The sequence below is a fragment of the Melozone crissalis genome, unplaced genomic scaffold, assembly GCF_028551555.1.
Source record: "Melozone crissalis strain CALT ecotype California unplaced genomic scaffold, PUWL_Pcris_2 ptg000004l_1, whole genome shotgun sequence".
Taxonomy (NCBI): domain Eukaryota; kingdom Metazoa; phylum Chordata; class Aves; order Passeriformes; family Passerellidae; genus Melozone; species Melozone crissalis.
Window position 1 is genome coordinate 12,862,389 of NW_026535782.1, and position 27,029 is coordinate 12,889,417.

General features: G+C 36.3%; 1 protein-coding gene across 2 annotated transcripts in view; it reads left to right on the plus strand.

Moving 5' to 3' along the window:
* The window catches only part of GRM8 (glutamate metabotropic receptor 8), a 306,821-nt gene that overhangs the window by 214,804 nt on the left and 64,988 nt on the right, over positions 1-27,029 (plus strand). For both annotated transcript variants that reach the window (XM_054280971.1, XM_054280962.1), the window contains exon 7: positions 25,254-25,390. In XM_054280971.1, the coding sequence (XP_054136946.1) occupies positions 25,254-25,390 (137 nt within the window). The remainder of the gene's footprint in view (positions 1-25,253; positions 25,391-27,029) is intronic.

Below are 27,029 nucleotides of genomic sequence, written 5' to 3' on the forward strand. Positions count from 1 at the left end.
AGATAATGATCAGACAGATTTCTTTATATCTGTACACACCCACTCACCATACTTTATAAACATGTATAACAATTCCTTATGTATAAATATAATTATACACACACACACACATATATAAATATATATAAATTTATTATATATATAAAATATGGTAGTTCACCAGTCTCTAATTTCAGAGCTTTATCAAACAATGTTTTTCGGTTTTCTGCACAGCTTGGTAATTTGGATCCCATTAAGTAGCCTTGCAACTCTTACCTTTAAATTATTTTTGAAAGTTTGGAAATTCTGTGAGAATATTACCCAAAACTTTTTTCTTAAACACACAACAAGGAAAAGTATCCTGTCATTCTGCTGACTGGCAGCTTTGAGGTTGGGATAGTTATTGGCTGTTAAAACAGATCAGAAAACATGCACTCCTGAAATACAGTAATCTAAGTTTTATTTTTAAAAGCAGCCTGGGAGCTAACCTTTGCTTGTATCCTAAAGGAATTAGGATGCTGTGCCTTCTTAATAAGTTTTTACAAATATTTAAGTTATTGCCTTCTTAGGGAAGACATTTTCAGTGCATCTGGAGAAAACAGATAAAGTGAGATCTATTAGAGCAGTACACCAGTCCTGAATTTTATATTCAGTGGATCTGACTTTTGTATTTATTGCTACATTTTATCCAGGAAAGCCATAATCCTTAAAACAGTAAGAATCACCATTACAAAAAAAAAAAAAAAAAGAAGGAAAGTGCAACTTGCTTGCTTTTATATAATCTCAAAGTGAAATCTAATTTTAATTTACAGATGGGTATAGTAGAAATACATGGGTGCTGAAAAATAGACCTGTGACTACTAGTCAAGTTGAATGCAACAAAACCAGGAGAGTGTAGTGGGTCAGCACTGGCTGGATGCCAGGCTCTGAGCAAAGCCCCTCTCTTGTTCCTCTCTGCAGCTGGACAGAGGACTGAAAAAAGGGGGTTCATGGGTTGAGATAAGGACTGGAAAAAATCATTCATCAAATACCATCGTAGGCAAAACAAGCTCAAATTAGAGATATTAGTTGAATTTTTCACTAACAAAATCAGAGCAGGATAATAATAAGTAAAATCAGTAAAGACCTTTGTCCTATGTCTTCCTCCTCCCCAGCTCTATCTCCTCACTGCCAGCAGCACAGGGAGATGGGAATGGGGGTTATGGTCAGTTCATCACTCTTTGTTTCTCCTGCTGCTCAGGGAGAGGAGTTATCATCCACCTGCTGACTGTGGGGTCCCCCCTATGGCAGACAGTTCTCCATGAGCTTGTCTGATGAGAATCCATCTCACGAGCAGCAGCTCCCTGTGAACTGCTGCAAAGTGCTTTCATCCCACAGCCAACAGCACCCTCAGAGTGCCGCAGTGTGGGTCACTCCTCCACAGGGTGCAGTCTGTCGAGGACAGGCTGCTCTACCAGGGGCTTCTCTTTCCATGCACCTGCCACAGGTTCACAGCCTCCCCTCAGGCATCCACGTGCTGCAGCACGAGTCTCCTCCATGGACTGCAGGTGGATCTCCATGGGATGCAGAGACACAGCTGCTTCTTCATCTGCACCATGGGTGACAAAAGAATCTTGGCTCTGGAGTCTGGATTATCTCCTCCCTGGCCTTCTGCACTGACCTTGGTGTGTGCAGAATTGTTCCTCTCATGTGTTCTCACTCTGGTCTTCTCTGGCCATAATTACAACTGTGGATTTACATTTTTTACTTCTTCTTCTTAAATCTGTTATCACAGAGGTCTTACCACCATTTATAATTGGCCCAGCCTTTGGCCAGCGACATGTCCGTTTTTGGAGCCTCCGGGGAATGGCTCTGCTGGACATGAGGGAACCTTCTGGCAGCTTCTCACAGAGACCACCCCTGTACCCCCCTCACTAATAAAGCTCGGCCGTGCAAAATCTGATCAGTAGAGTTGAGTGAAGCAGCTGCAGTTGGACATAACTTCCACTGTCAATTATCTTGGCAACAACAGCTGGCTGGTGATTTGCTGGCAGGTTTGCATTGCCCAGACAATAAATTTCCTGTGCAAAAGGAAATTACATAAGAAAATCTGGAGATGCAGCATTATATTAATTCGATTGCCTGTTCCTTTTAGCATCTGCAGCTTTTTGCAATGTATAATGAGAATATGGATATGTATACTGCAGCACCAATTTGCTTCAATTGCTATTAGCCTTTCTATTAGGAAAGTTTGCCTTTTGACTCAAAAAGGTACTTGTGGGCCCCAAGTATCTCTTACACTGAAAAATAACTTTGGTTTTCAGAAGCAAAGTAAATATCTGGGGGGAATCTGCTAAATTGGAAAAGAAAAATGAATAGCAACCATGAAATTGGGATTTATCATTAATGATTACCAAGACTAGAATTTTTCACATTGTGATAACTACTGCTCTATATAATGAAGGAAAGTCTTTAACTGATAAGGAGGTTGCTCAGTTCAAAATACCATCTTGAAATTAAATCCTATAAAAAGAAATTAGAAAATATAGTATGCTTGAACCTTATCTTCCTGAATGGAAGACCTCTTTTTCAACTGTAGAAAAAAAATTAATTTGAATAATTCAAATTAGCTTTTTATTTCAAAAGTAGATTAATTTTTATCATTTTCAGGCTGGGCTTTTTTTTTTTTTTTTGCCTAGAGAAAATTAGCCATCATGTAGGTCTAATGAGCTTTTTTAAAACTTATTTTGCATATCCTAAATATTTAAGGCACTAGTTTTGTTTCACCTAACTTTAACAGCAAAATCAGGCATTCAGTTTAATTTAGCCATTTAGAATCTTTCAACAACTTATCAAAAATTTAGGAAATTTTGGAGTGGTATTCACCCACTTGCATTAAAACCAATTTTAGAATAACATGAATCACACTGGCTATCTCTTTCCACTTTATATATAACAATTAAAAATAGCTAAGTGAAGTGATGAATCCTACCCTTACTGATTGAGTGCATGCTCCCTTAACTAATTCATCATATGCCATACATATGAAAATGCATTCTCTGCCCAGCAGACACATTTCTGAGGCAGATTTCTTCAAAGGCTTCCCTTTGATAATTTCCTGCCTAGGCTGTAATGTATAGGACATGTTTAATCATTTGATAATTGATCCTGTTTGCTTTTCTGGACAACTTTCAAATGAATCAGTAGATATTATTTTATGTTTCCTACTAATTTAATTTTCTTTGCACTTTTCTGGTTAAAGAAAATGTTGTTATATTGACACTCCCTTACTGCAAGTACAGATAAAACATGTAAAGCAAAGCTAGTTTATATTTCACAGGAAAATGCAAAAGTGAGGGCAAACCTAATCATGCTTGAAGGAATTTTTGTTTATGCTCTAACAGAATCAAAAGTATCTAAGCAGTCACCTTGGGCATTGAACAGGTGTATCTGCATTTCCCCCTTTCAGTATTTGCTCTTCTATTATGCATCAGTGGAATCATTACACTGCATTTTGGTATGGTTAACAGCGCTTTTCAAGCAAGCAAACTAATGAGTTCATCAACATTTTTGCAATATGCTTATGCATCTTTTGATATAAAAAGACACATTTCTCTCACTTTACCAGGACATGAATCAATTAGTAATTTTGCTTCATTGCTAACATTGCTTAATGATTTATCAACTTCTGTATGCTTAAGGAAAAAATTGCAAAAAAAATCAAATTGCCTCAATTCCTTTTATGGTTTTGTTTGTGATTTTTTTTCATTCTGGAACTTTTTTTTAAACAATATAATAATTAATGAACATAAAATTTTGTCCTAAGGAGTGAGGAAACCAGAAAACGATTTAGGACACAGGGTAGATAATTATCTGAATCTCAGTTCATTGGAGAGAATTTTGGTGAGGAAATAAATGTGATTCTGAGCGTATAATAGCAGAATGAAAAGTGTAATTAAACTTACTGTCTTTGGCATTTGAGTGTTATCACTGAAAGTCATTATCCATTTCTAGTCTTCATTGTTTAAAAATGGTGCTTGCATACTGCAGACATTAAAAGAAGTGCTACAAGATTTTAGCAAGCACTTTGTACAATGAGAAAGTTGAGAATTTTATCTAATGAAAATTAAAGAGGTCTTTTGTATTCTTTCTTGTCTCATGAAGAAATAAACCCTGATAAAGAAGAATTTAATTTTATTGTAATCTTGCAAGCATAGCAGTGTTTGAATGCTGCAGCTAGACAAGCTGAAACTAGAAATGCTGTTATATTTTTAGACTGTGAAATTGCTTATAAGTCCCTAATTGCAAGAAAAAAGTCAACCTGAGAAGCAATCAGGTAAAAGCTGAAAATGGGGCAGAAAAAGAAAGTAGAATGTCTCCACAGGTGAAGAGGGGGAGAGCTGATCTTGAGGAGACATCAGCAGAGTTTTCCAGATACTCGTAGGTAGGACTTGTGGAGACAGGAAGGGTAGACTGCAAAGGACTTGCCTGCTCAGTAGGAGAGAAGGTTCATCTTGCTCTGCTTGGTTGGACAAGGCTGGGAGAACAGGAGCATTTTCCCACTGCTTGAATTCCTTAACCAAAACCAAGCTTCTGCCTAAGGAGCATGCTCCAATCCATCATTATGGATTTGAGGCAGGAATCACATGTTCAAGTATTCTGGTACTTGTCAGGCAGGATGCCACCCCTCTCTTAGTCCTTGTTGCTCAGGGCCACTTTCAAAATATCTTTCTCTTAGTGTACTGTGCTGATCTGCTGAGTGGATGTTTATACCTCTTCCAGCTCATTGTGGTGTGCATTTCTAAAGGAATTTCTGTTATAGACACCTACAGAATGTTCCCCAGTGGCATACACTTTCAGTGGAAAGATGCTCAAGTAGAAGACAATGGTAATGAAAATGGATATGATTTCACTGCTTTTGTTTTTAGGTGATGTTTTCAGCAGGATGTCTTTAGCTAAAAGAGAAGAATGGAGTGCATCCTGTGACATTACATCTCAAGCTTGGTAAATCACTTCAATAGCTGTGTTCCAGCTAGGAAATAGGTTTCCATTGCTATAAAGTAAAGGTGAATTCACTTAACTAGATTAACTCAATTATGAGCAGATTAAGAATTGCTTAGGCATCCATTTGGTCATTTCCATTCATCAGCAATTAATTTTGTAGGAAGTTTGCTGTGTATAAGATAAATGCATTACCATTTTACTAATTTAGTCTTCAATTCAATTTGTTGGGTTTTTTTAAGGCAAACAAAGGTAAATCAGAGTTTGAGGTTGGAAGTTATTTCCATGTAGCAAAAATGTGAGCCCAACAAAGTGTCTTCCTGTAGCTTGACTTGAGACACCAGAGTAAAACTTAAGGGATCCTTAGTGTTTTAAGTAAGTTAGGCAAGCCAAATCCCTCCTTTCAGTGGGCTTGCATTTTGCCAGTTGAGTCCTTTCTGAAAATGGTATTTCAGACTCATAAATATTTAGCCTGAGCTTACATGTGTTTTAGTGTTAAAATACCCCTTGTGTCATAGGCTCTGTACCTTGTAGAATGGCCGGAGAGATGACAGAAATGTGGGAAGTTGGCAATTGCCTAACTTCCTTGGGTAGAAGTCTAGGTATGTTAAAAATGTGCCAGTTTTCACGGTAATGCTTGTGGGCCACCTGTTTTAGTATAAGATATAAAATGAAAGCGAAGTACCTTATCACAATACAGCTGAGATATACAGGTATGTTCAGCAAGAACAAGGGAAAGTGCCTGCTAGTATCTCCCCTGCTACCTTCACTCCACCTCTTTTATAGGTACTTTCTGTGGGAAAAGATATTTTCAATAATATATTAAAGCCTCACAGTTAAATGTCTTGTACTTCTGAAATTTTAATATTTGCCAGATGAACAGAAAATTAAGTAAGGAGCAAGCATGAGTAAGAAAACCCCAAAACAATGATTATTTCTTTTTGGGTACTAACAGGAGGACAGCAAAAATAAATTTATTAGCTAATGTTTTGTATGTTAATGATCTCTCAGGTTAGTGTCTGATGTGTACTTTGAATTATGTCAACCCCAGTTGTGTATAACAGATTATACTTTGTTCTAAATGCAAAATTTATATGTATATCCAAGATGTTCAACTGTGTTTAAACTAAAGTCACAATAAATGAAAAGGAAAATTAGCTTGTGTTGACTTCAAGATTATTGAAAGCCTTTAGGTTAATGAATTGGTTAATATGATGAATATGCATTGTGGATACAGATGAAAAACTTGGGACTTGATAAAACCTTCTTACTTTAAAATGTTGAGGTTTAGGTTTTTTACCTAAAATTAAAATCATGACACTTCTTATCCTGAACTACCTGATATTGAGCAAGAGTCTTTCATGAACTTTCATGAACTGCATCTTCAATCTGTTTAATATGTATGAGAAATGTTTTGATATATTAGCTAAACTTTCAACAGCTTGAGCTAATATTTCATAAAAGAGAATGCTTAAATAACTCTCCTCAATTTTTAATTTTAAATTTTAGCATATTTGTTAAAATTTCTTGATAAAATTATTTATTATGTATATTTTTTGTGGTGATGAAAGAGCAATTTCCTTATTTCTGTAGGAAAAAAAAAGAGTTAAAAAATGAAAAAAAAAAAAAGAAAAAAAAAGACTTTAAAAGACAGAATAGTTTTATTTGCAATATTCTTTATTGCAGCCTTCTTGCTTCCTTTTCACAGAAAAACGTTTGGCTTTAGTAATATGATTTGTCTTTTAGAACATAAATATTTGTAAAAAGGCATTAAGAATGGAAGTAGATATTGTATCATTCTGTCCCCATTTCTACAAATTTCAATGTAAGAATGAAGACAATTGGTTTGTCTGGGATAAAATCAATGTGAATACAAAATGACTACAAAATGTGGAGATATCCAGTATAATTTGAAATATTTGTCTTTAAGCAATTAATACTGTCCTAAGTGTATAGTGAAATTTTTTACCTCTCTGCTTCTTCTTCCTTTTATAGTTACTCCAAACTTATTTGTAAAATAGGCAGTGTTTCTTCACTTGTTTTTCAATCTGTAGCAAATATTTTTTAATTTACCTTCCTCTGGAAGCATGCAAAAAAAGCTCACCAAAAATCATGGCTTTAATTTTTAAATAGCAGACATTTAACTGTTCTTAGAAAAGAAACAGAGGTTAAAAAAAAAAGGGAGAATCATTTTGCCTAGATAAACAACTTCTGATAACAAATTTGAGATGGAGAGCTAGATGCAAAAAAATAACTGTATTTGACCTTTCTGTTTCAGTGAACTTGGCATTGTCTACAGACTGGAGTTGGTTATGAAATCAGGTTTTGCTACCATGTGATGACAAAGTCTGTTCCAAATGAGAAACAGCTCCTTATTAGAAACTGGTTTATCACGAATTCTGTATTCTGAGAAACTTCTGATGGAAGATAATGGATTTATCAGTTTCATTTATCCATTATAAGAATTTTGGGGAAAACACACCTATTCTAAACTCTAATGCATGTGTTGTATCACAGTACATTTTTTGGATAGTTTGTCTAGTCTTTCTGTTCACAACCTATTTGGTTCAGCTATGGTTTAAAGCCAACTTTCATCTACGTACAGATCAATGAAAAGGGATGTCAGCATGGCATAGGCTGAACATACATATCGGTCATTTCCATTTATACATGGATTCCCTTTCCTCTTCTCTGCACTGAACATGAAGTGCATTCTAGGCTCAGTATAAAACTCTTTGGCCTTTACAGCTCCAAGAAAGCATGTTTATTCTTTCCCCTGCTATTGACATTACCAGGAAGAAAAAATCAGTTTATTTGGCAATCCCTGGAAAGCATAGTCTAAGGAATGCTGCTTTGTCCCTAATTATACCCACAGAAAAACTCTACAGGATGTCTTTGAAACTGTGCTCAGAAACCAATAGAATGTCTTTGTAGCACTATGCTGGCAGTGTCTTTTTGCAAAGAAGAAATATGCAGTAAATTTTAACAAATCATCATGTTGAATTTTGAAGCCTGTCTAACTAGGACATATTTTATTGGCCCTTCTGTGAGATTTTTATGTGTCTGTTTCTGCAACATGGTATTAAATATGCTGACATTAAAAGATAATATCAGGGAAAGGCTTTTTTATTTGCACTTGAAACATTTTATTTGGAAATGATAAAATTTTATTAATTTTTTTATTTTGATGATTATTATATATTTTCTGCATTTGATAATTCATTGCATGTAAACCAAGCACTAAAATACCAGGAAAACCACACCCTTGGATTTCTTAGTTAAGAATAAAATTATGAATTTATCATGGAATCATAGAATGGTCTGTCCTGGTAAGGACCATAAATATCACCCAGTTCCATCTCCCTGCCATGGACAGGAACATTTGTTACTAGAACAGGCTTCTCAGAGACCCATTCAACCTGGCCATGAACACTTCCAGGGATGAGGCATCCACAGCTTCTCCAGACAACCTCATCATATCAGGGAATAGATATTTTCTAATCTATAATCTAAACCCATCCACTTTCAGTTTAAAGCCATTCCCCTTGTGCTGTCACATGCCCTTGTTAAATTTTCTTCTCCAGCTCTCTTGTTGGCCCCTTCAAGTACTGGGAGGCTCCAATTAGGTCTCCCTGGAGCCTTTTTTTCTCCTGCCTGAACAATTCCCTCAGTCTGTCTTCAGTGGGAGAGGTGCTCTGTCCGTCTGAACATCTTCAAAACCTGAGCATGTAAGGATGAGGTTTGTTTTCTTGTTTTCTGAGGTGCATCCAGTCTTAACTCAAATAGATTTCTTTTTCTTTAAATATATACAATTTTATATTAATTTTTGTACTCTTGATAAAACATTTTTTCTAAAATTCATAAACTTTTTAGATTTTCTCTGAAAAAAAATTTGAGAATTTTCAATGAAAACCACAAAAAGATTTTCATTGAAAAGGGATTTTGGTTGATAGTTTCCTTAATAAAAATACTTTTCTTTAAATCTATTTTTAAGTTCTGGTATGAAGAGTCATTTGATTGGTACTCCTTTATCTTTAAAAATATTTACTATGGGATTAAAAAAAATCAAGAAATATAGAAAGTATGAATTGAACAATAACATCCTTAGTTCAAATCTGGCTTTTGTTTGAATTGTGCTATTAAACTTCGAGACCTTTAAACTTTAAATATATTGCTGAAGAGTATTTTTTCTCATCATGATATAAAGCAATTCTGGATAAGAATATTTCATTTTTGTACGTTAACATGTACATTATATGACAATTCACAAAAAAAAAAGCTGAAATTTGTTCAGCAGAAGTAAATGGAAAAAATTCCTTATTTGCCAGTAAAATTTTTGATGTGGAAGAAATAAACAGTTTATATGAACACTGGGGGAATATTTAGATAAGCAGAATATGATTAATTAAAAAGGACTTGGAGTCTAGTACCTGCAGCACATCACAGGCGAGATGTATTGCTGCAGGTGCTAAAGACTGTGTTTTCATATATTACCATGCATCACTGATTAGATTTAGGTCACTGTATTAGGAAATGATCATTATAGACTTAGATGGATACTGTGATGCTCTCTTCATGGTGTTTTGAATCATTATCCTGCTCTTCTAAATGTTCTTCATTACTTCACATTCTCAATCCTGGAACAGATGGTGTACAGGTGGATTTTAGCTCTCATGCATAGCTTGACTGGAGCAAATTAGGATCTTCTTTTATAGAGCTTACAGTAATTGTGGGGAGTCTGTATAAAAAAGTTTGAAGTGTTTTTAATATGTTGGATTATATCTGTAAAGAAAATCTCAATGATCAGACTTTTGCAAGTGCCTTTTTGCACTTTGGGTTTTGTTTGGTTTGGGGGTTTCTTTGGTTGTTGTTGTTTTGGTTTGGTTTCTTTGGGGTTTTTTATTTTTATTTCTACCTTTAATTGTTTAACCTCTGGACACGATTTATAAATATGATACTGTGAATAAATTGTTTTCTGGACAGACTTTTCAAAAGGTTGTGAGTCATCTATCAGAAATTATTGACTTTTCTTTTCTCAATAAACATGATTCTTTTCATTCAAATAAGTCCATCAGATTATCAGGTAGTGGAAATCAGTTTAGATGAATGGATTTCAGGAGAATATTTCCCAAGAAACCAACTCACCATGATTTTTGTGATTACCTGTATTTATATTTATTCAAGAACTCTTTATGAAGCTGGGCTCTACTCCACTACAGGATTTTGTCCAACCTAAAGAAACAAGCAACAAGAAATTACACAGAGCAAGAAAGTAGTGCAATGATCAGAAGAAGATTTTCTAAAAATAAACAAAAAAATTTCATTGTGAGAAAAGGAGTGGAAAAAGAGAAATAGAAGGCAAAATGTGAAATATATCAGGCAGGTAGGAGATATGATCTTGCTTAAACATCAGATGAGACCACTCCATCTGAAGCTTGGCATGTGAATGCATACATTCTCACTGCAAGAAGGAAGGTGAAGGAAGGTGAACATTCTCAGTCTGGCAGGATTCACACTGGTTGCAGAAAAATAAACATGCAAACTCTGCAGAACTGCAAATGAAGCTTTCAGAGATGAGAGTCCAGGTGAGAATGCAGTGCTGTGACACGTGGCTGCCTTGCCCTGACCCGCGTGGTGCTGAGGAAGCTCTGCTGCTTGTGGAGGTTCTGCTGCCAAGCTACAATGCGCTGCACTGAGTGGGTGTGTTGGCACCTCTGAGGAAGCTCAGGGATACCTTCCTCCAGGCCTTCCTGCCTAGATGAGTTTGGACGATCAGCTAGAAAATGACCTAATACTTCCTTGGACTGTAGAAATAGCAAAAATTCAGATGAGTTCAAAGGAATCAGGATTTTATGTGCATTACTTTTTTTATTTTACTAATGTTTGCAACTACATGTTTCATATGTCAACTTATCCTCAAAAGAAACAAATCTGAAAGGGCTCCAGGTAACTGCAGAGGTAGAATTAAGAATCTGAAAAGGTTTTGTAATATTTTCCTAAATAAAAAGTCATACTTTTATTTTTCTAATTTGAGTTTTGTTGTGTAATAAAGCCATTGTTCCAACGGAGGTATGATATGGGCATAGGAAGCAGCAATATTTGAGTGGGCCAAAGTGTGGAGTTTTTACTTTAAGAGAAAGAAGCTGAAATCTGAGACGCCATGTTAATGGCAAAGTATTCTTTCTCTTGTATAGGATCCTTCCTGGAAGCAATTTTTGAAACTCTTAGGCAGTTTCTGTAAGATCAGCATCTAGAGTCTTGTCTTTGTAAGTATTTGGGAGAACTAGTCTGTAAATCATTATTTTATGGATTCATCCAATAGAATTAAAAATCTCAAACACAGTTTATGTATAGTGGTTGCTGTATTTTACACAATTGGATCATCAAATCCTAAATCTTCTTCTCATAGGACTTAACATTACCTTATAAATAGACAGATGTAACTGTGAAGGAAGCTTGTTGAAGTTGTAGTAATTAACACAGGCTGTGTCTCACTGCAGTTGCTCAAGCTATAGTAAGCAGAGATTCCCACTGCCCTACCTTTTACTGTGTTTTTAATCACACCAAGATGTGGATTTATTATTTTTTTTTTCTTTGTAAGGGGATTTGCTCTGCTCTGAATACTTCTAGAGGCAATATTGATTTTTACTCTTTTGGGCTACAGAAGTCCAACTTTCTTACAGGGAAACAGCAAAAGGAAATGAGAATCTATACAAGGCCCTTTCCAGTATATGTCTGCCAGGTACCTAGTGCAATAACAGCATTTCCTCTAGCCACCTGTCTAACCACCTGCAAGAATGATTACATTATTTTTAGCAGGTAGAGCTACAATTAGCAAATTAGGGGGCTTATGTGGTCTTTGAAAAAGTGGTAGCAGTTAGATCTTCATATTGCATCATAGTTATCAGTGAGAACACTAGGTTTCTGACATTTAAAAATCTGACTTGTCTTTGATGGTAAACAAGCACACAATGCTGTTTTCTGTGGCTATTATTTGAGATTTCACAAGCTGGCAAAACTCTGCTTATATTAAATACCTGAGAAACTATGGCTGCATGAGTTTCAACAACTACATTGAATCTATGATTGAATCTAGGTACTAAATTTTAGATTATGAATTATTTTTAAAAACCATGATCTTAGATTTTGGATACCCAGGCATAATCAAATGAATTTGACAACCAATTAAAACTACCTTCAAATGAGTTCTAGAAGCTTATTTTTTGATATTCTGAATACCACTAGAAGCAAGATGCTCTTTTTCTTTCCTTCATTTTTAACTTCTGTTCGTGTATGAATCTTTTTCTCAACCTAGTATTGCTGGGTTCACCCTGCTGGCCAGGCATGTCTTTTGCCAGCTCAAGGTGTGTGATTTCATCTCTTGGCAATTCAACAGGTCCCTGCACTCCATGAGCTTCCGATAGGCTGACATTTAAATCAGATAAAAAAAAACTGTGGCAACCAGTTAATCAGGACAGTGTCATTATTATGGTTGAGTATGCATTCAAAGAAGAATGGTGTCTGGTTTGCCCAGCTGTGAAAATAGTATCTTTTTAGGGACTTCATATTAAAAAACCTGATAACTGTTGAAAAATAAAAAATGTGGACGTATGTTTTTATGTTACTCTCATTGTACAGCGATAAACTAGAAAGATTTATTTTTGGAAATTTTGAGCCAAACAACACATCTATAAAATATATCTCTTGGGTTTGAGATTTTTTTTTAACTTTTGTAGTTTTTTCCATAATGAAAATCAGTTGCAAACCTAATTTAATTATCTAGTTAAACAGAATTTAACTGTCTTCCTTATGATACTGAAGGAAGAAATCAGTGTTGTTTGATGTATATGACTTTTAGTCATTATATATTTAAGTTATATAGGGAAGATAATGCCAAAATTTGAAGGATGTCCATTTTTTATCATATCACTTACTAAAACTAAATGTTCCTATACCATGAATTCAGATGTCGTGAGCAAGGTTCCTAAAGAAATATTTAAAATTTAAGATTAAAAATACTCTTGGAGAATTTCTTTTGCACCATCTGGGGTTTTTTTGACTAGGATTTTGGCTGCAAAAGAAAGCTTTTCTCCATGGTCCTGAGAATTCAGAAATTTTAAAGCAAGCTAAAAAGATTCTCTCTCATTACATGAATTTAGTATCTGGGATCCAAAATGAAATTTTTTGAGATTAGCTGTAAAATTTCAGTAATACTAAAAATGTTATTATTCTACTAATAGTTATTTCTACTGACATTTTTTGTAATGAGAATTTCTCATTCCAGTAGATGAGATTGAGATGTGCAGCCTCAAGCCTTACTAGATTGACAATATGGCCTGTGTTCCCTAATATTAATACAGAATAGCACCTGTAAAAAAATATCTCACTGAAGAACACTCATCACCAGTCTCCTTGAATGGAGAGATCAGCTGTTCAGAGAATATATAGTTCTTCTAATAAAGACTTGTTTTCTCATTAAAAAATTGTCCCCATTTGTCTTCAATAAAAGTAAATTACTGCCCCAGATATCAACAGCTTCAAATATGGTCCTTTTAACCAGGTGAATAACCTTGTATCCTAGGCAAGTGTCAGTGAAAAAAGTCCAGTTATACTCCTTCACAATGATCATGAAGGTATAAAAATTAGTATAGGCATTGGTATATGTTTCTGAAAATTTAATACTGAAAGATTCCATGGACTGACCTCCCAGATAGCCTGAATGATCTCTAAAGTAGGTCTTTAAAAAGTGGGAAGCATGGGAGTGAGTATATAGGTTATAGGTGTTTTAAATTACTTCCAAATTTAAGTCAGCTTTTCAGTAAAACTGAATAAAATAAAACGTGACCCATAAACGGATTGTAAAACATAGTAAACCAAAACAACTTCTTAAATGTTTTATAGCATTAATATAGTTTTATGTCTTTGGAGATTAGCAGCTTTACAATTGCCTTAAAATAACCATGGCAACAGAGTACATTTTCAGTGGACATCAGTTGCTCACTAATGGTTGTTGCAATTGCAGAGAAACAAGATAGCAAAATCCTATAAATTACTTATCCTTTGATTGCAGTACATTAATTACTGCTGTGCAGACTTGAAGGACTCAGGAATTTCAAGCATTTTTTACTTGCACATCAGGCTTCTCAGTAACTGCTTTGTAGTCTTTCCCTCCTTCTGGCACAAGGTAATAGTTTAATGAGTAATGTAACATTTGTTGTGAGTTGTATTAGATGGTTTTGCATTCTAGAAACATCAGAGGATGAGACATGACAAGGTCATGAGGCTGAAATAACATTACCTTGGATACTTTGGAAAATTTAAAGCTACGATTCCAAGAGTGATCTTTCTGCTTGATGCCTCTCCAAATTTTTTGTGGTAATTGAAGCGTGGCCTGCAGCTCTGTGTGTGCTTATGTGTGTACAGTTGTGTGACTTAGTTCATTTTTGATGTAGACTGCACAAAAGAAATCAAGCTACAAAATGGTTTATGGATATTTAACAGTTCCTCTTTGGAGTGTTGTCTTCATTAAATGTCAGAGCTTAAGCCCCAGCTACAGCATTGGAAGGAAGGTTGGGTTTCATCCCTGACAAGCGATAGAAATCAATATTAGGAAATGCCCTGATATACTTTTAACCTGTTTAATTATTTTAATTAACACACAGCTGATTGCATTCCAGGAAAAAAAAAAACAGGAAATGGCTCAATGTCAAATAGGATCTTGTTCAGCAAGATGAACTATCCTCATGGGTGACTGAGAGTACATTGGTCATAATAAGCTGCATCTGAAGCTTGGTTAGACAGGGAAGAAATGGCATTTAAGTTTCAGGTGTCTGCTAACTAAATGTTAATGGACTAATGTCTGTTACATAATGACAATCCCAATGAGACAATGTTAAGGACGCAGATGTGTCTTGTTTGAGAAATCTTAAATTATTTATGTGCTTTCAGAACATTCTTATAGCTAATTGCTTTTGGCTGTGGATTTGTACATTGAGTATTGGATTTTTTTGGTAAAATAACTACATTGCATATACGCCTTAAATAGGAAATTATCTTGTTCCTTCATTCTATCTGCAATCCGTTATTTCAATTATGATTATGTGACACTGATTTTGTTTGCTTGTTTTCTGTTCATTTTTATTCTAGCAATATATCATATCTGGAAAAATAATGGAAGCTTAGAAAAGAAGTAACAGAATACCTTAGAAAAGAAGTAATTAGATGTCAGTAATGATCTCTGAGAACTATGGCTTTGGTCTAGGACTTCCAAGAGCCTGGAGACAGAGGAGCAAAATCACAAATAAAAGCTCTCTTGGCATTGGCAGAGCAATCACTGTATTGGGGATGAAGCCTGTTAGCTGGACCATTTCCTATTTTTTTGACACTTTTACAATTACTCTAAAGATGGTTATCTTTAGTCACCAGGATGCTGCCTCACTCCCCAGGCAACTATTACCTGAGGCAAAGAACTTTTATTTGCTTTTCACTGGCCTCAGGAACCCATTAACACAGAGGAGTTGCTTGAGAGACTGGACAAACTCTAAAAACATTTGTCCAAAAGCACCTAGAAATATAGATGGCTCTTCAGATGCCCACTTTTTCTGCAGACAGCTCTTGCAGCTTAACTAGTTCTTGCACATCAGTCTGCACTGATTCCTATAGTGTGTGGCTTTCTTTGATCATCTTCCTTGTATGAGCCCCACTACCTTTTGGGCGCAACTTTCACTGAGCTCCACATTTCCCTTCTCTCTTGTGGTTCCATAGCAGAGGGATTCTTCTGGAGTTGAAAGGGAAGAAATCTTTCTTTCCTGAAACTGTAGACACACTTGTGAGTTACTAGTATTAACAAAGTTGTTTCCTTATCTAAAGCACTTTCTCTTGGTGTCCTTCGACGCCTGAAGTTCACGGAGGTATGCGTGTATCTGCTTGGAGTGTTTTCATCCTGGCATGAAGTAAATGCTCAGAGTGGAGTCTGAAATGGACAGCTGCAACTCATCTCTGCCTTGTCACATTCAGTACATGCAAGCTAATGAGAAAAGTCTGGTATCATCTGAAAGGCACTCTGTCAATTGTCAGCTTGATAGGCTCTTACCTGAAACCTGACAAAAAATATGCAGTCAGCAGCACTGAAATAAGTACATCTTTCTGGGAGTAGTAAAACAAAACCAACAAAGCCCATCCTAAACAACAAAACCAGAACAACAACCTTCCCCTGCCCCCCAAAAAATAAAAGGAAGGAGGATTGAAGCACAACAAAACCCTAACCAAACAGTGCCACACAGCAGAAAAAATGGAACAAGTAGGAGAAATAGGATCTTTGATATCTCACAATAGTTAATGGTGAAGACAGATATGGTCAGGGTGCGCCCAAGCTCTTTATGCTGTATAGTTCTCAAATGTATCTTGGTGAGTCCTTGCATACACTGAGATAACCAAATGATTTATGGTCAGAAGACAATTATTCTGTGTTTCCTAGCTAGAGTTTTTGGTAAAAAAAGTTGCATAATATCTTGGACAGTCCTGAATGTCCTCAATCTCTTCTGATCTCTTTGAATGGCTTTATACAGTGACAGCTTCTTGAAAGAAGTTGTTTTTTATTTTGCCAGAAGAATCATGACAATAGAAATGGTATGAAAACCCTGTTAATCTGGGAATGCTCCCATAACATGGTTGTGTTGCTGGGGCCTGCAGGTGATCCTGATTTAATAGAGAAATTCGTGTCTGCTTAAAGTGTATTTATTTTGGTAATTCTAAAAAATTACTTGTGGTTGTATTTGTGGAAAAAATTCCTCACACTTTCACTCCCACTTATGTCCCAGCATATGTGTCAGCTGCTTTTTTTTTTTTTTTGGTGTGGAAGATCATAACCATGAACTCTTTGCAGAGGGACTACAAGAAATGTGCTTGCTACTACTTGTGCTGAAAAATGTATTTAAAAAAAGAAAAGAATACCCAACCACAACACTTAAAACCAAAATATGCGCATGTACTTGATAATATTAAAATCACCATTTTCCACCCAAGATTATTTGATACTCTCCAGTCTATAATACTGTGCAAACAAAACTTTATGCATCTATTCACACATTTTTATATGAGAAACCTAACCACCCTCTTATAACTTCCTCTTTCAGTACAAGCTGTTAGCTTGTACTAGATAATGTCATATCACTCTGCTACTATTTTAGTATGTTACTAGAGTAGTCTTTAACTCTCAGTTGAATTTTATACCATGTGTTGATCTTTAGGGGATTGAGTGATCTGTTCCCATTGCATACAATATCCGTTCCCTGAGCCTGTTGGCTTTTTTGACTTGCTGGATTCTTCAGCTGTAAAACTGAATCAATCTTCTCTGGCTCACAATATATGCTGTAGATTTTAAGATGAAACCTGTCTCCATGGATTTTTTTGAGTACAGAATAAAAAGAAGCACTATTCTTTCAAATATGCTGGCAGCATTGAGCTTTTTGGCTACATGTAGGGAACAGCAAGCTTTTTGTCTCACTCCTTCCCTCCTCTCTTCTCCTCAAAACCCCCTCCCACGTGTGGACAGAGCTGTCTCTTTTGCAGAGGTGAAAGGAACAAAGCCAAGGTGGCAGGAAATGTTCAAAGGGGCTTGCTTTCTGTTCTTCAGCAGCTCCTTCCCCATCAGAACCTCATTCATCACATTCTTTTCCTAGGATTGATGAATGCTTCTGACAAGGCCACAGTGATAATTCCTGCCTGGCTGTAGCACCTACCTGTGAAGTAGCTCAGCTCCATCTCCTCGCCCTCCCTGCTGGCAGTGGAGGAGGGAAGGTCACTCACGCAGCATTGTCCCACCGCTGGGAGGAGAGGTCACGGCACAGCCTTGTTGAGCAGAGAATGGGCTGAGTCCAGGCTGGGAGGCACAAAACTGCCTGCTCAATTCTGTGTCACCATAGCAGGTGACAGACTGGTGTCTACCAATTTTCATTCTTTATCTGACAGAATTCAAAGTTTAATCTGTGATACAGTCATATTACAGGTATACATATTTCCTGATAGCAGATTCAAGGTGCTGTAAGGAGAGGAGCTAGAGTTCTGTGTTTTCATATTCTGGGTTGAGTTTTTTGTTAGAGGGTAAGAACAAAAATGTCACCACTGTAGTATATTTGCTGAGAGTGGCCAATAGCTGATTCTGGGGAATAGCATGTAGAGAACAAGGAAAATGTAGATGAATTTTTCTCCTATATATACTTCTTGAAGCTGTAGCTGAAGGACTGCATGAACCAGAGTTTGCATTTAGATCGCTACTTTTAAAACCCACTGTTACACCAACTAATTAATAATGGGACAAATTGCTTTTTACTACTCCTATACTGTTGATGGCTAGAGTTCAGTCTTATCTCTGAATTTTATTCATTTCAGGGTAGATTTTATGATGCACATCTCTGTGCTTGATGTGGGAAGAAGCTCTAATAGATTCTGTAAGGAAAAAAGCTCTACTTGGTATTTGTAATTTTAAATACCATGGGCTTATGGTACTTGCCCTGGCTGATGTTGTGCAAGAGTGGAATGAACTGTTCCTTTCACAGAAATACACAATGTTAATTTTTTCACTATGCTGAGGACCAAGACAACAAATAAATTATATGCTTCTGTGCAAAATCACAGCCTTAGTTCTCATCCATCAGCTTCAAAAATGTAAAGTTGTGCTGCCTGACCTGGAATTCATTTATATCAGTTTATTTCAATACCAAATTTTTTACTTTCTCTATAAGCCTTGCAAAGGGTACCACTATAATTTGTATTACATATACCCTAAATCTGTATATAATTCATTTCTTGCAGTACTCCTAGTTTCTATTTTGTGCATTCATACATGAACAGCCAGAATTTGCCCTGTGGTAAGTAAGATAAATTGCCTAAACATGGGCATCAAATGCCATTTAAGATACCCCAGGGTATCCATCTGGCCTCCAGCTGCTGCCTCAGAAAGGCACAGATTCTCTGTCATATGCAGATTCTGCATATCCGTGTGGATGTATCCAGTATCTTAGGATATTTAAAATGTCAGTAAAGGTCTGTATTTAATGCAACTGGATGAAAACTTGTTTTATTGTCCTAATCTTGAACTGAAACATGTAGGGTAAGCATTAAAAGAAGGCTTTTCAGATTTTGAATAGGTGTAAGACAATCATCATTTTATATTTTAGTAACCATGTTGCTCATTTTGCTCATTGTTTTAAAATGTCTGCTGGGTGGAAATTGAGCAGATAATGGCTTCATTTGTTACAAACCTCACATAGCTTGGTACACTTTATATTCTGTCTCTGACAGCCTGACATTCACAAATTAACTTTTGCTAGTTGTTTATAATTTTCTGATTAGTTGTTTATAATTTTCAGTGGTTTTTTTTTCTATTAAATGTTATAACAGCCTGTATTTACTCTTTCCATTTATTCCATTTCAACCTTCTATTTAATTTATCTCACTGACTAACATCTTGCTTAATTTTTCTTTATGCATTTTTCTTCTCTGGGAACTTTTGGTACTGAAAGTTCAAATGGTTATTCTCCCTCTTTTTACTTTCCTGAGAACAATTTAATTACTATACATCTCTGTAGTACTTTTTGCTTTTAAAACCTACTTAGAATGAAATTATTATTAAAAAAAAAATCTGAACCCTTAATTCTAGTACCTGAAATTATTTGCATGAATTAATGAAATTAGAGTTGATCCTATAAATCTGAGAAGTCTTTCCATAAAGCTGAATGCTAAGAGATGGTGCATAGTTAATTAAGAGGTAGTTAAGAGGTAGTTAATTGTACTACAGTGCACTACATAGCTGCTTGACTTCCATTCTCCTAAGCCTACCATTGAATCCAGGATTCCTTCTTTAGATTCATAGCAGATAAAGTAGTTGATGTGAAACAGCTCCAAGGATGAAGACTCAGCTTAATTAATTATAATTTCAAATTTAAAAAAAGAAATTAATATAAATCCAAAGACATACTATTTCATAAATAAAAGATTTGTATCTGGTATCACACTTTATAATGAAATCTGCCCCACTGGAGTTGGAATATTCTGTAAATGGCAGTTGTGAGACTTATCAGCACAACCACTTTTCTACACTTTTGTCAATGTGCTGAAGTAACAGGGCCTCACAATAAATAAAATTTTAAAAGATTTTCATGTAAGAGGAATCCAAGTATGTTGATTGAATTTAAAAAAAAATTTAAAAAAATAAGGCTCAGTGCTGTTCCTTATTTAGGAACTTTTGTATATTAATCATTTTTATATCCACTTGGCCAGTACTATACATGAACTTGTGGTTTACAAGTAAATCTACTTCTTTTCCACTTCATGAAATGTAAAGATAATTTCTCTGGAAGGCATTGGCCAAGTGCATGCTGTAATCTCTCAGGGATCTAATATTCTGGTCTGCAGTGCGATAGGAGATATTTTAGAATCATGTGAAATGTAATTTGACAAAGTAGGCGCATGAAGGATTAGGTAGTTGCTGAGCAGCATCTCGAGAATATCAAGGTACGTGTTTTAAGATTTCTTCAGCAGAATGTGAATTTTTAGGCCAGTGCACAAATACAACAGTTGCTTATCAGAAAGGGTCTTCCTTGATATCTATGTAAGGCATTGAAAATTAAAAAGGGTCCATCACAGCCTTGAATCAGACTTAAAAATGTCATCTATTTTACGTTGAAAACGTCTCTAATTTTTCTGGCTATTTCAACCTGCATTTTGAAAGGCTCATAAACAGCTGAGGTCACAGGAACATTCTGAAATGTCTAGCTGAGGTGCTAATTTAACACCCAGCTTTCTTTAATGATGATTGCTGCAAAGAGGGAAGGAGGAGGGAGAATTTCTTTCAGTACCAGAGTATTACTTTATACCTAAAAATTGTAAATTAGTCCTTTGCTCAGCAAAGAGATACTTCTGAAACAGATCTCAAAATAAGTTAGAAGCTATGGCTTTATATTAAAAAACCCCAACCCAACCCAAACCAAACTGAAAAAGATTGGTATGAAGGAGAGATGAAGAATGTAAAAGCTCACACATGATTTTCCATAGTTAGCCAAGCTTATTATGTAGTCTGGAAATTCTACCAGGTACTTTTGTTCTAGACATCCAGAATAACTTAAAATTTTATTTAAAATGGTGACATATTGAATACAATTACCTGAGTCATTCATGAGCTAAAATTACACAGGCAACATAACTACATGTAGAATAAAATATGAAAAGACTCAAAGACATAGTTCTCTCATTTCTCTTTAAACGATTAAATTGATCATTTATGAATGATCAATTTAATAATTGCTTTAAAATATTAAACGATTGCTTTAAAGTTATTAAATACTTAAATAATTGCTTTATTAAATGATTCCTTTAAAAATATTTTTAAAATTTAAATCAGTGAAATTGTTTCTAAAAAAGTACCCTGCTTCCTCTGTTTTCCATGGTGGTCTAAACTAGCTATATAGGAACATTTGTCTTAAGCAAAATTAGCATTTTTCCTATAATGGTTTCCAATGAATGTGGTTCCCAAATGAAGGTAGCCAAGTTCATTCTCTAGTGTAAATACCCTACTCAAGAACTGTTTGTTGTGGTTTCCCAAAGTACTTTTTATCTAAGCTGGAATTTATGTAGTCCTGGCTCACTACCTCAGGTCTTTGTTTTATTCTGTGTTACTTTCTCTCTACAGTGTGTTAAATTTAAATTTTGCAGGTAGACTTCAATTATTAACAAGAGGAGCATTTAAATTCTGTCTTAAACTTGAACTATGATGCAATTCCCCACAATGGCAATGATAGAGTCCATGTGGCAGTACCAGATACCAAGAGTGCTCAGTTCTGCATATCTGGTTGTCACAAAAAGAGACTCTTGTATACTTCCATGACATTTGTTCGAGTGCCATATACTGAATCCAAGGCTGCCTTCTCACATAAGTTAGTTGTTATGGTCAGCTACAGTGTTTCTCCACATGATTTATTATTTGCTCTCTCTACAGTGTTAATCAGTTTTTCTACAGAAGTATGCACTTCAATTTGATGGACTATTCAACAAAGTGTATTTTCTTGGAAAACCTTTTCAATTTGAGGACTATCCATTCCCAAATGCACTCTTAATTCAGGTCATTCACCAGGGTATATTTTTCTTCAGATGAGGTTAACATTTTTAAAGAATATTAAATAACCCTTAGTAGTTTGTTTGTAACCTTGAGGCATCTAGTTTGTCTTACACTTTCATTCTGTCCTTACACTTTCAAGTCTTCTGCTACCATCTTGCAGTCATGATTTTGGAAACCACTGGTCAAATCCACAAGTTTTCTTCAAAAGCCTTTAACTTTGCTTTCCTGGTTATGCAGCTAATGGTTTATTAGCACAATCCAGTCACGCATGCCTCCTAGTTATAGTTCATTAAATGTTTTATTCCACAATGGAATGTGAATATAATAAGACATGGATTAAACCAATAGTTTCCTTGTTAACAGAATATACAAGTTATGGCAGCATTGCTAAAACACAATCAAATATACCTTAGAGCAGGCACTGTGGCTGTTACTGTACTTTCTAAAATCTGCTGTTTAACAAAGGGATAGGGTTTTTTTCTCAGTGTTAGGGAGTGTAAATCTTCTGTGACTTATTCCAGCTTTTAGCAAGCCTGATTTTATTAACTTGACAAAGGTTGTTTGACTTTCGCCTCATGGGAAAAATCTTGCTGGACTCGGTTGGAGAAGCTGCTGAATTTAGCAAGTTGCTATGTCCCTGTTGATTGTGATGCTCAGCATGAGATGCTGTTGTGCTCTAGCTGAGAACAGCACTACACCAAAAAAGAAAGGTAGTTTTGGTTTGGACTACTCAGTCACTTTGTACGTGTGTTGTGGGTTAACGCCTGCAGCTGAGCATCACACAGGCTCGATCCTTCCCCCATCAGCTGGACTGGGACAGAACTGAAAGGGTAAAAATTGAGAAAACAGATGGGTTGAGATAAAGACAGTTTAATAAGTGAAGCAAAAGCTGCACACATAAGCAAAGCAAAAGGACTTCATTCACCACGTGCTATGGGCAGGCAGGTGTTGAGTCATCCCCAGGAAAGCATCACACATACAGTGAGTAACTTAATGCCATCTTCCCAAATGTCCCCTTCTTCCTTCTTCTCCAGGTTTATATGCGGAACATGATGTTTTATGGTAGAGAATATTCCTTGAGTCAGTTGGGGTCATCTGTCCTGACTGGTCCCCTCCCAACTCCTTGTGCATCCCCAGCCTCCCCAGTGGTGGAGTGGGATGAAAAGCAGAAAACGCCTTGACTCTGTGTAAATGCTGCTCAGAAATAGCTAAAAAAAAAAAAATTGCTGTGTTGTCAACAGTTTTTAGCACAAATCCAAATCAGAGCCCCAATCAACCTACCATGAAAAAAATCAACTTTATCCCAACCAAAACCACCAGAAGATCCCAGCCAAAGCCAGCCAGGTGTTATAAGCTCACACTCTTATTGCTGAGCATTACAATGTTTTAAGTTCCAATTGGTCTTAAGGTATACCAAGAACATTTCCTATCTGTTCACAAAAATGACTGTGTTTCCATGAGATCTTCAAATGCTGCTGAGTGAAAAGATGAATTCTATTGTTTCTATACAGTAATGTTTTGAAAGTTACCTCCATAACTATGAACCAACACCAGCTGAGTATGTGTTTGTTGGGTGGAAGAAATTTATTGCATCAACCTGCTGTGTGAGCAATGAAGAATAATTTCATTGCTTGAAAGATTGTATACTGGGATTTTTCTTGCCCTTCATTCTGTCAAAATAATTGGGAGCAAAGCATGAGGAGCGTTCCAAAATTTTCCGTAGAGTCTCTTCTATCTTCATGGGGTCTTAAGTCTTTACCACACATAATTTTTGATACTCTTCTTCCATGGTTGCTCACGTCCAATTTTTGCAGCCAGAATTTTTCTGGCAGAACTGTGAAATTGGCACACTATTTAATGTGCCACTTGTCACTCTCAAAACACTGTTTATTTCACTGGATATCAATTTTATATGAAAGCTGTTACACAAAACAAAATGCTTTAGAGAACAAAATACTTTATGGGAGAGAGACAGACAGACATACAAGAAGAATTTATGTTGAAATCTTGGAATGTGTAGACTGCTCCTACTTCTACTAGTTAATTTCTTCTTGATAGGTACCCAAAATTTCAAACTTTTTGTTTTTTCATTCTCTGGAAACCACTCACAGTGGACTTAGTGCCTCTAGGTGGTACATTAACATGTGTTATAGTGTAGGAATTTACTGTGAACTGGCTATTCTTTTCTTGGGTGTTTACATGGAGAAACATGAAAACATCGTGGGGGCATTTTTTTGGCGGTTTGGACTTTTCCCCAAATAAAGATAAATTTCATCTCCAGTCACCAAAATAGAACATTAGCATACTTGAATTTTTCTTCAATGGACCTCAACGGTAAATATGATTCACCTATAAATAAAAATTTGGGGAAGGGGAGTAGCTTTTGAAAGGTCTCTGCAGGAGTGCAGGTCCTTGATGTCACCTTGAGGGAATCCATCAAAGTGTGTTCTAATTTGGCTGGTCTGGTTGCCAAGGTAGATATGTAGTTTTCAATCTTTGAACATTTTGTTGATCAAATAAGAACAGTGTCGATTTATAACTTTTGACAGCTTCAGCAATGGCCTTTTCTGTCAGGCAGTGTCATGTATAGAGGAGAGAGCAACAAGCACAGCTGATGTACTTAATTTATTTTGATAAAATACTGTTTCATAGGTGGTCAGTGTTAGAAACAGCATACTTACTCTGACACAATTCAAACATTTGCATCTCAAGGTATTTTATGAGTATTGGTTCTTAAGTTGAGATCATTAACAATATTTTTGTACTTAACTGGGAAATTTTCAATTTAGTTCATTACAAGATTGCTGGTTTTTGCCTACTGCCAAGTATACACGTCCTAAAGTGAAATTATATCTTTCTTCATGTCGAAAGAAATTTCTTCATTTCTGTTTTATCCTAGAATTTCCTAATGTTCTATAATACACATAAAAACACCCTCAACCAAACAACCAGAGAAAAAGACAGCAAAGTATTATATTTTAAAATTATTTTCATAGAATCATAGGGTAGATTTTGTGATGATGATAATATCATACATTTTGTTTTGGGGAGGTTTTTGAATTTATTATCATGCTATATTTGCATTATGAAGAACCTGTTCAATTTCTAACTAGAATTTTTTCCTTAATGTATATTTTAAAAATTCTTTTAAAGGTATTTATATCTTTTAATATTTTTTCAGGGAGTGCTGGAACACCTGTTGTTTTCAATGAAAATGGAGATGCTCCTGGACGCTATGATATTTTTCAGTATCAAATCACCAACAAGAGTACAGAATACAAAGTAATTGGTCAGTGGAGTAATCAACTTCATCTGAACGTAAGTACACTGTTTCCCTTAGTATTGTCCTGCTGAAACTGTCTGCTCATGGCCTGGATGTTCACTGCTCACTGGGTAAAGCACTGGCTGGAGGGCCAAGCCATCCGGAGATGACAGTGAATGGAGTTACATCCAGTTGGCAGCTGGTCACAAGTGGTGCTCTCCTGGGATCAGTAATGGGTCCTGTTTAATGTTTTTATTAATGATCTGGACAAGGTGATCATGTGCACCCTCAGAGAATTTGCAGACAAGACCCAAGCTGAGCAGGAGTGTTGTTCTGCTGCAGAGTAGGAAGGCTCTGCAGAGCACTCAGGACAGGCTGGATTGATTGCCATGGTGTGACGGTGGTCACAGGGGTTTTCAGGTGAGGGAAGAGACAAGAATGTTGACTCTATCTCTGTTCAGAAGGCTTGATTTATTATTTTATTATATACATTACATTAAAACTATACTAAAAAGAATAGAAGGAAAAGTTTCATCTCAGAAGGCTAGCTAAGCTAAGAATAGAATAGAAAAGAATGATAACAAATGCAGCTGCCTCAGACTCTCTGTCTGAGGTAGCTCCGCTGTGGTTGGCCATTAATTACAAACAAGCACATAAGACCAATCACATTTGGACCTGTTGCATTCCACAGCAGCAGATAACCATTGTTTATATTTTGTTCCTGAAGCCTCTCAGCTTCTCAGGAAGAAAAAATCCCAAGAAAAGGATTTTCATAAAAAGATGTCTGCCACACCATGGCCAATTACATGAGGTTCAACGAGGTGAAGGGATGAGTCCTACACTTGGGTCACAACAACCCCAGCAGTCTGGGGGCAAAGTGGCTGGAAAACTGCCCAGCAGAAAAGGTCCTGGGAGCGTTGGTTGACACAGCTGATCAGGAGCCGGAGTGTGCTCAGACAGCCGAGAAGGCCAATGGCATCTTGGCTGTATCAGAAATAATGAGGCCAGCAGGACCAGGGCAGGGACTGTCCCTCTGTACTTGGCCCTGGAGAGGCTGCAGCTGATAGAATCATAGAGTCATCAAGGTTGGCATAAACCTCTAAGGTCGTTCAGTCCAACTATCAATCAAACACTGCTAGGACCATCACTAAACCATGTCCCTAAGGTCACATCTACAAATCTTTTAAATATCTTCAGGGATGGCAATTCCATCACTTCCCTGGGCAGCCCATTCCATTGCTTGATCACCCTTACAGTGGAAGAATTTTTTCCTGTTATGAAATCTAAACTTGTCCTGGCACAACTTGAAACTATTTCTATCACTGTGAGAAAAGACTGACCTCCACCTGTCTAGAATTTTCTTTCAAATAGTTGTAGAGGCCAGTAAAGTTCCCCTTGAATGCTACAAGACATTGAGGGTTTGGGGCATGTCCAGAAAAGGGCAATGAAGTTAGTGAAGGGTCTGGAGCACAGGTCTCGTGAGAACTGAATGAGGGAACTGGGCTTAGTTATTCTGTTAGGTAGAAAAGGAGTCTCAGGGGAGAATTTACTGCTCTCTACAACTACCTGAAAGAAAGAAGTGATGGGACAGGGGAAACTACTGGAACTTGCACCAGGAGAGGTTTAGATCAGACATTAGTAAAAAATTCTTCACTGAAAGGGTAATCAAGCACTGGAATAGGTTGCCCAGGGAAG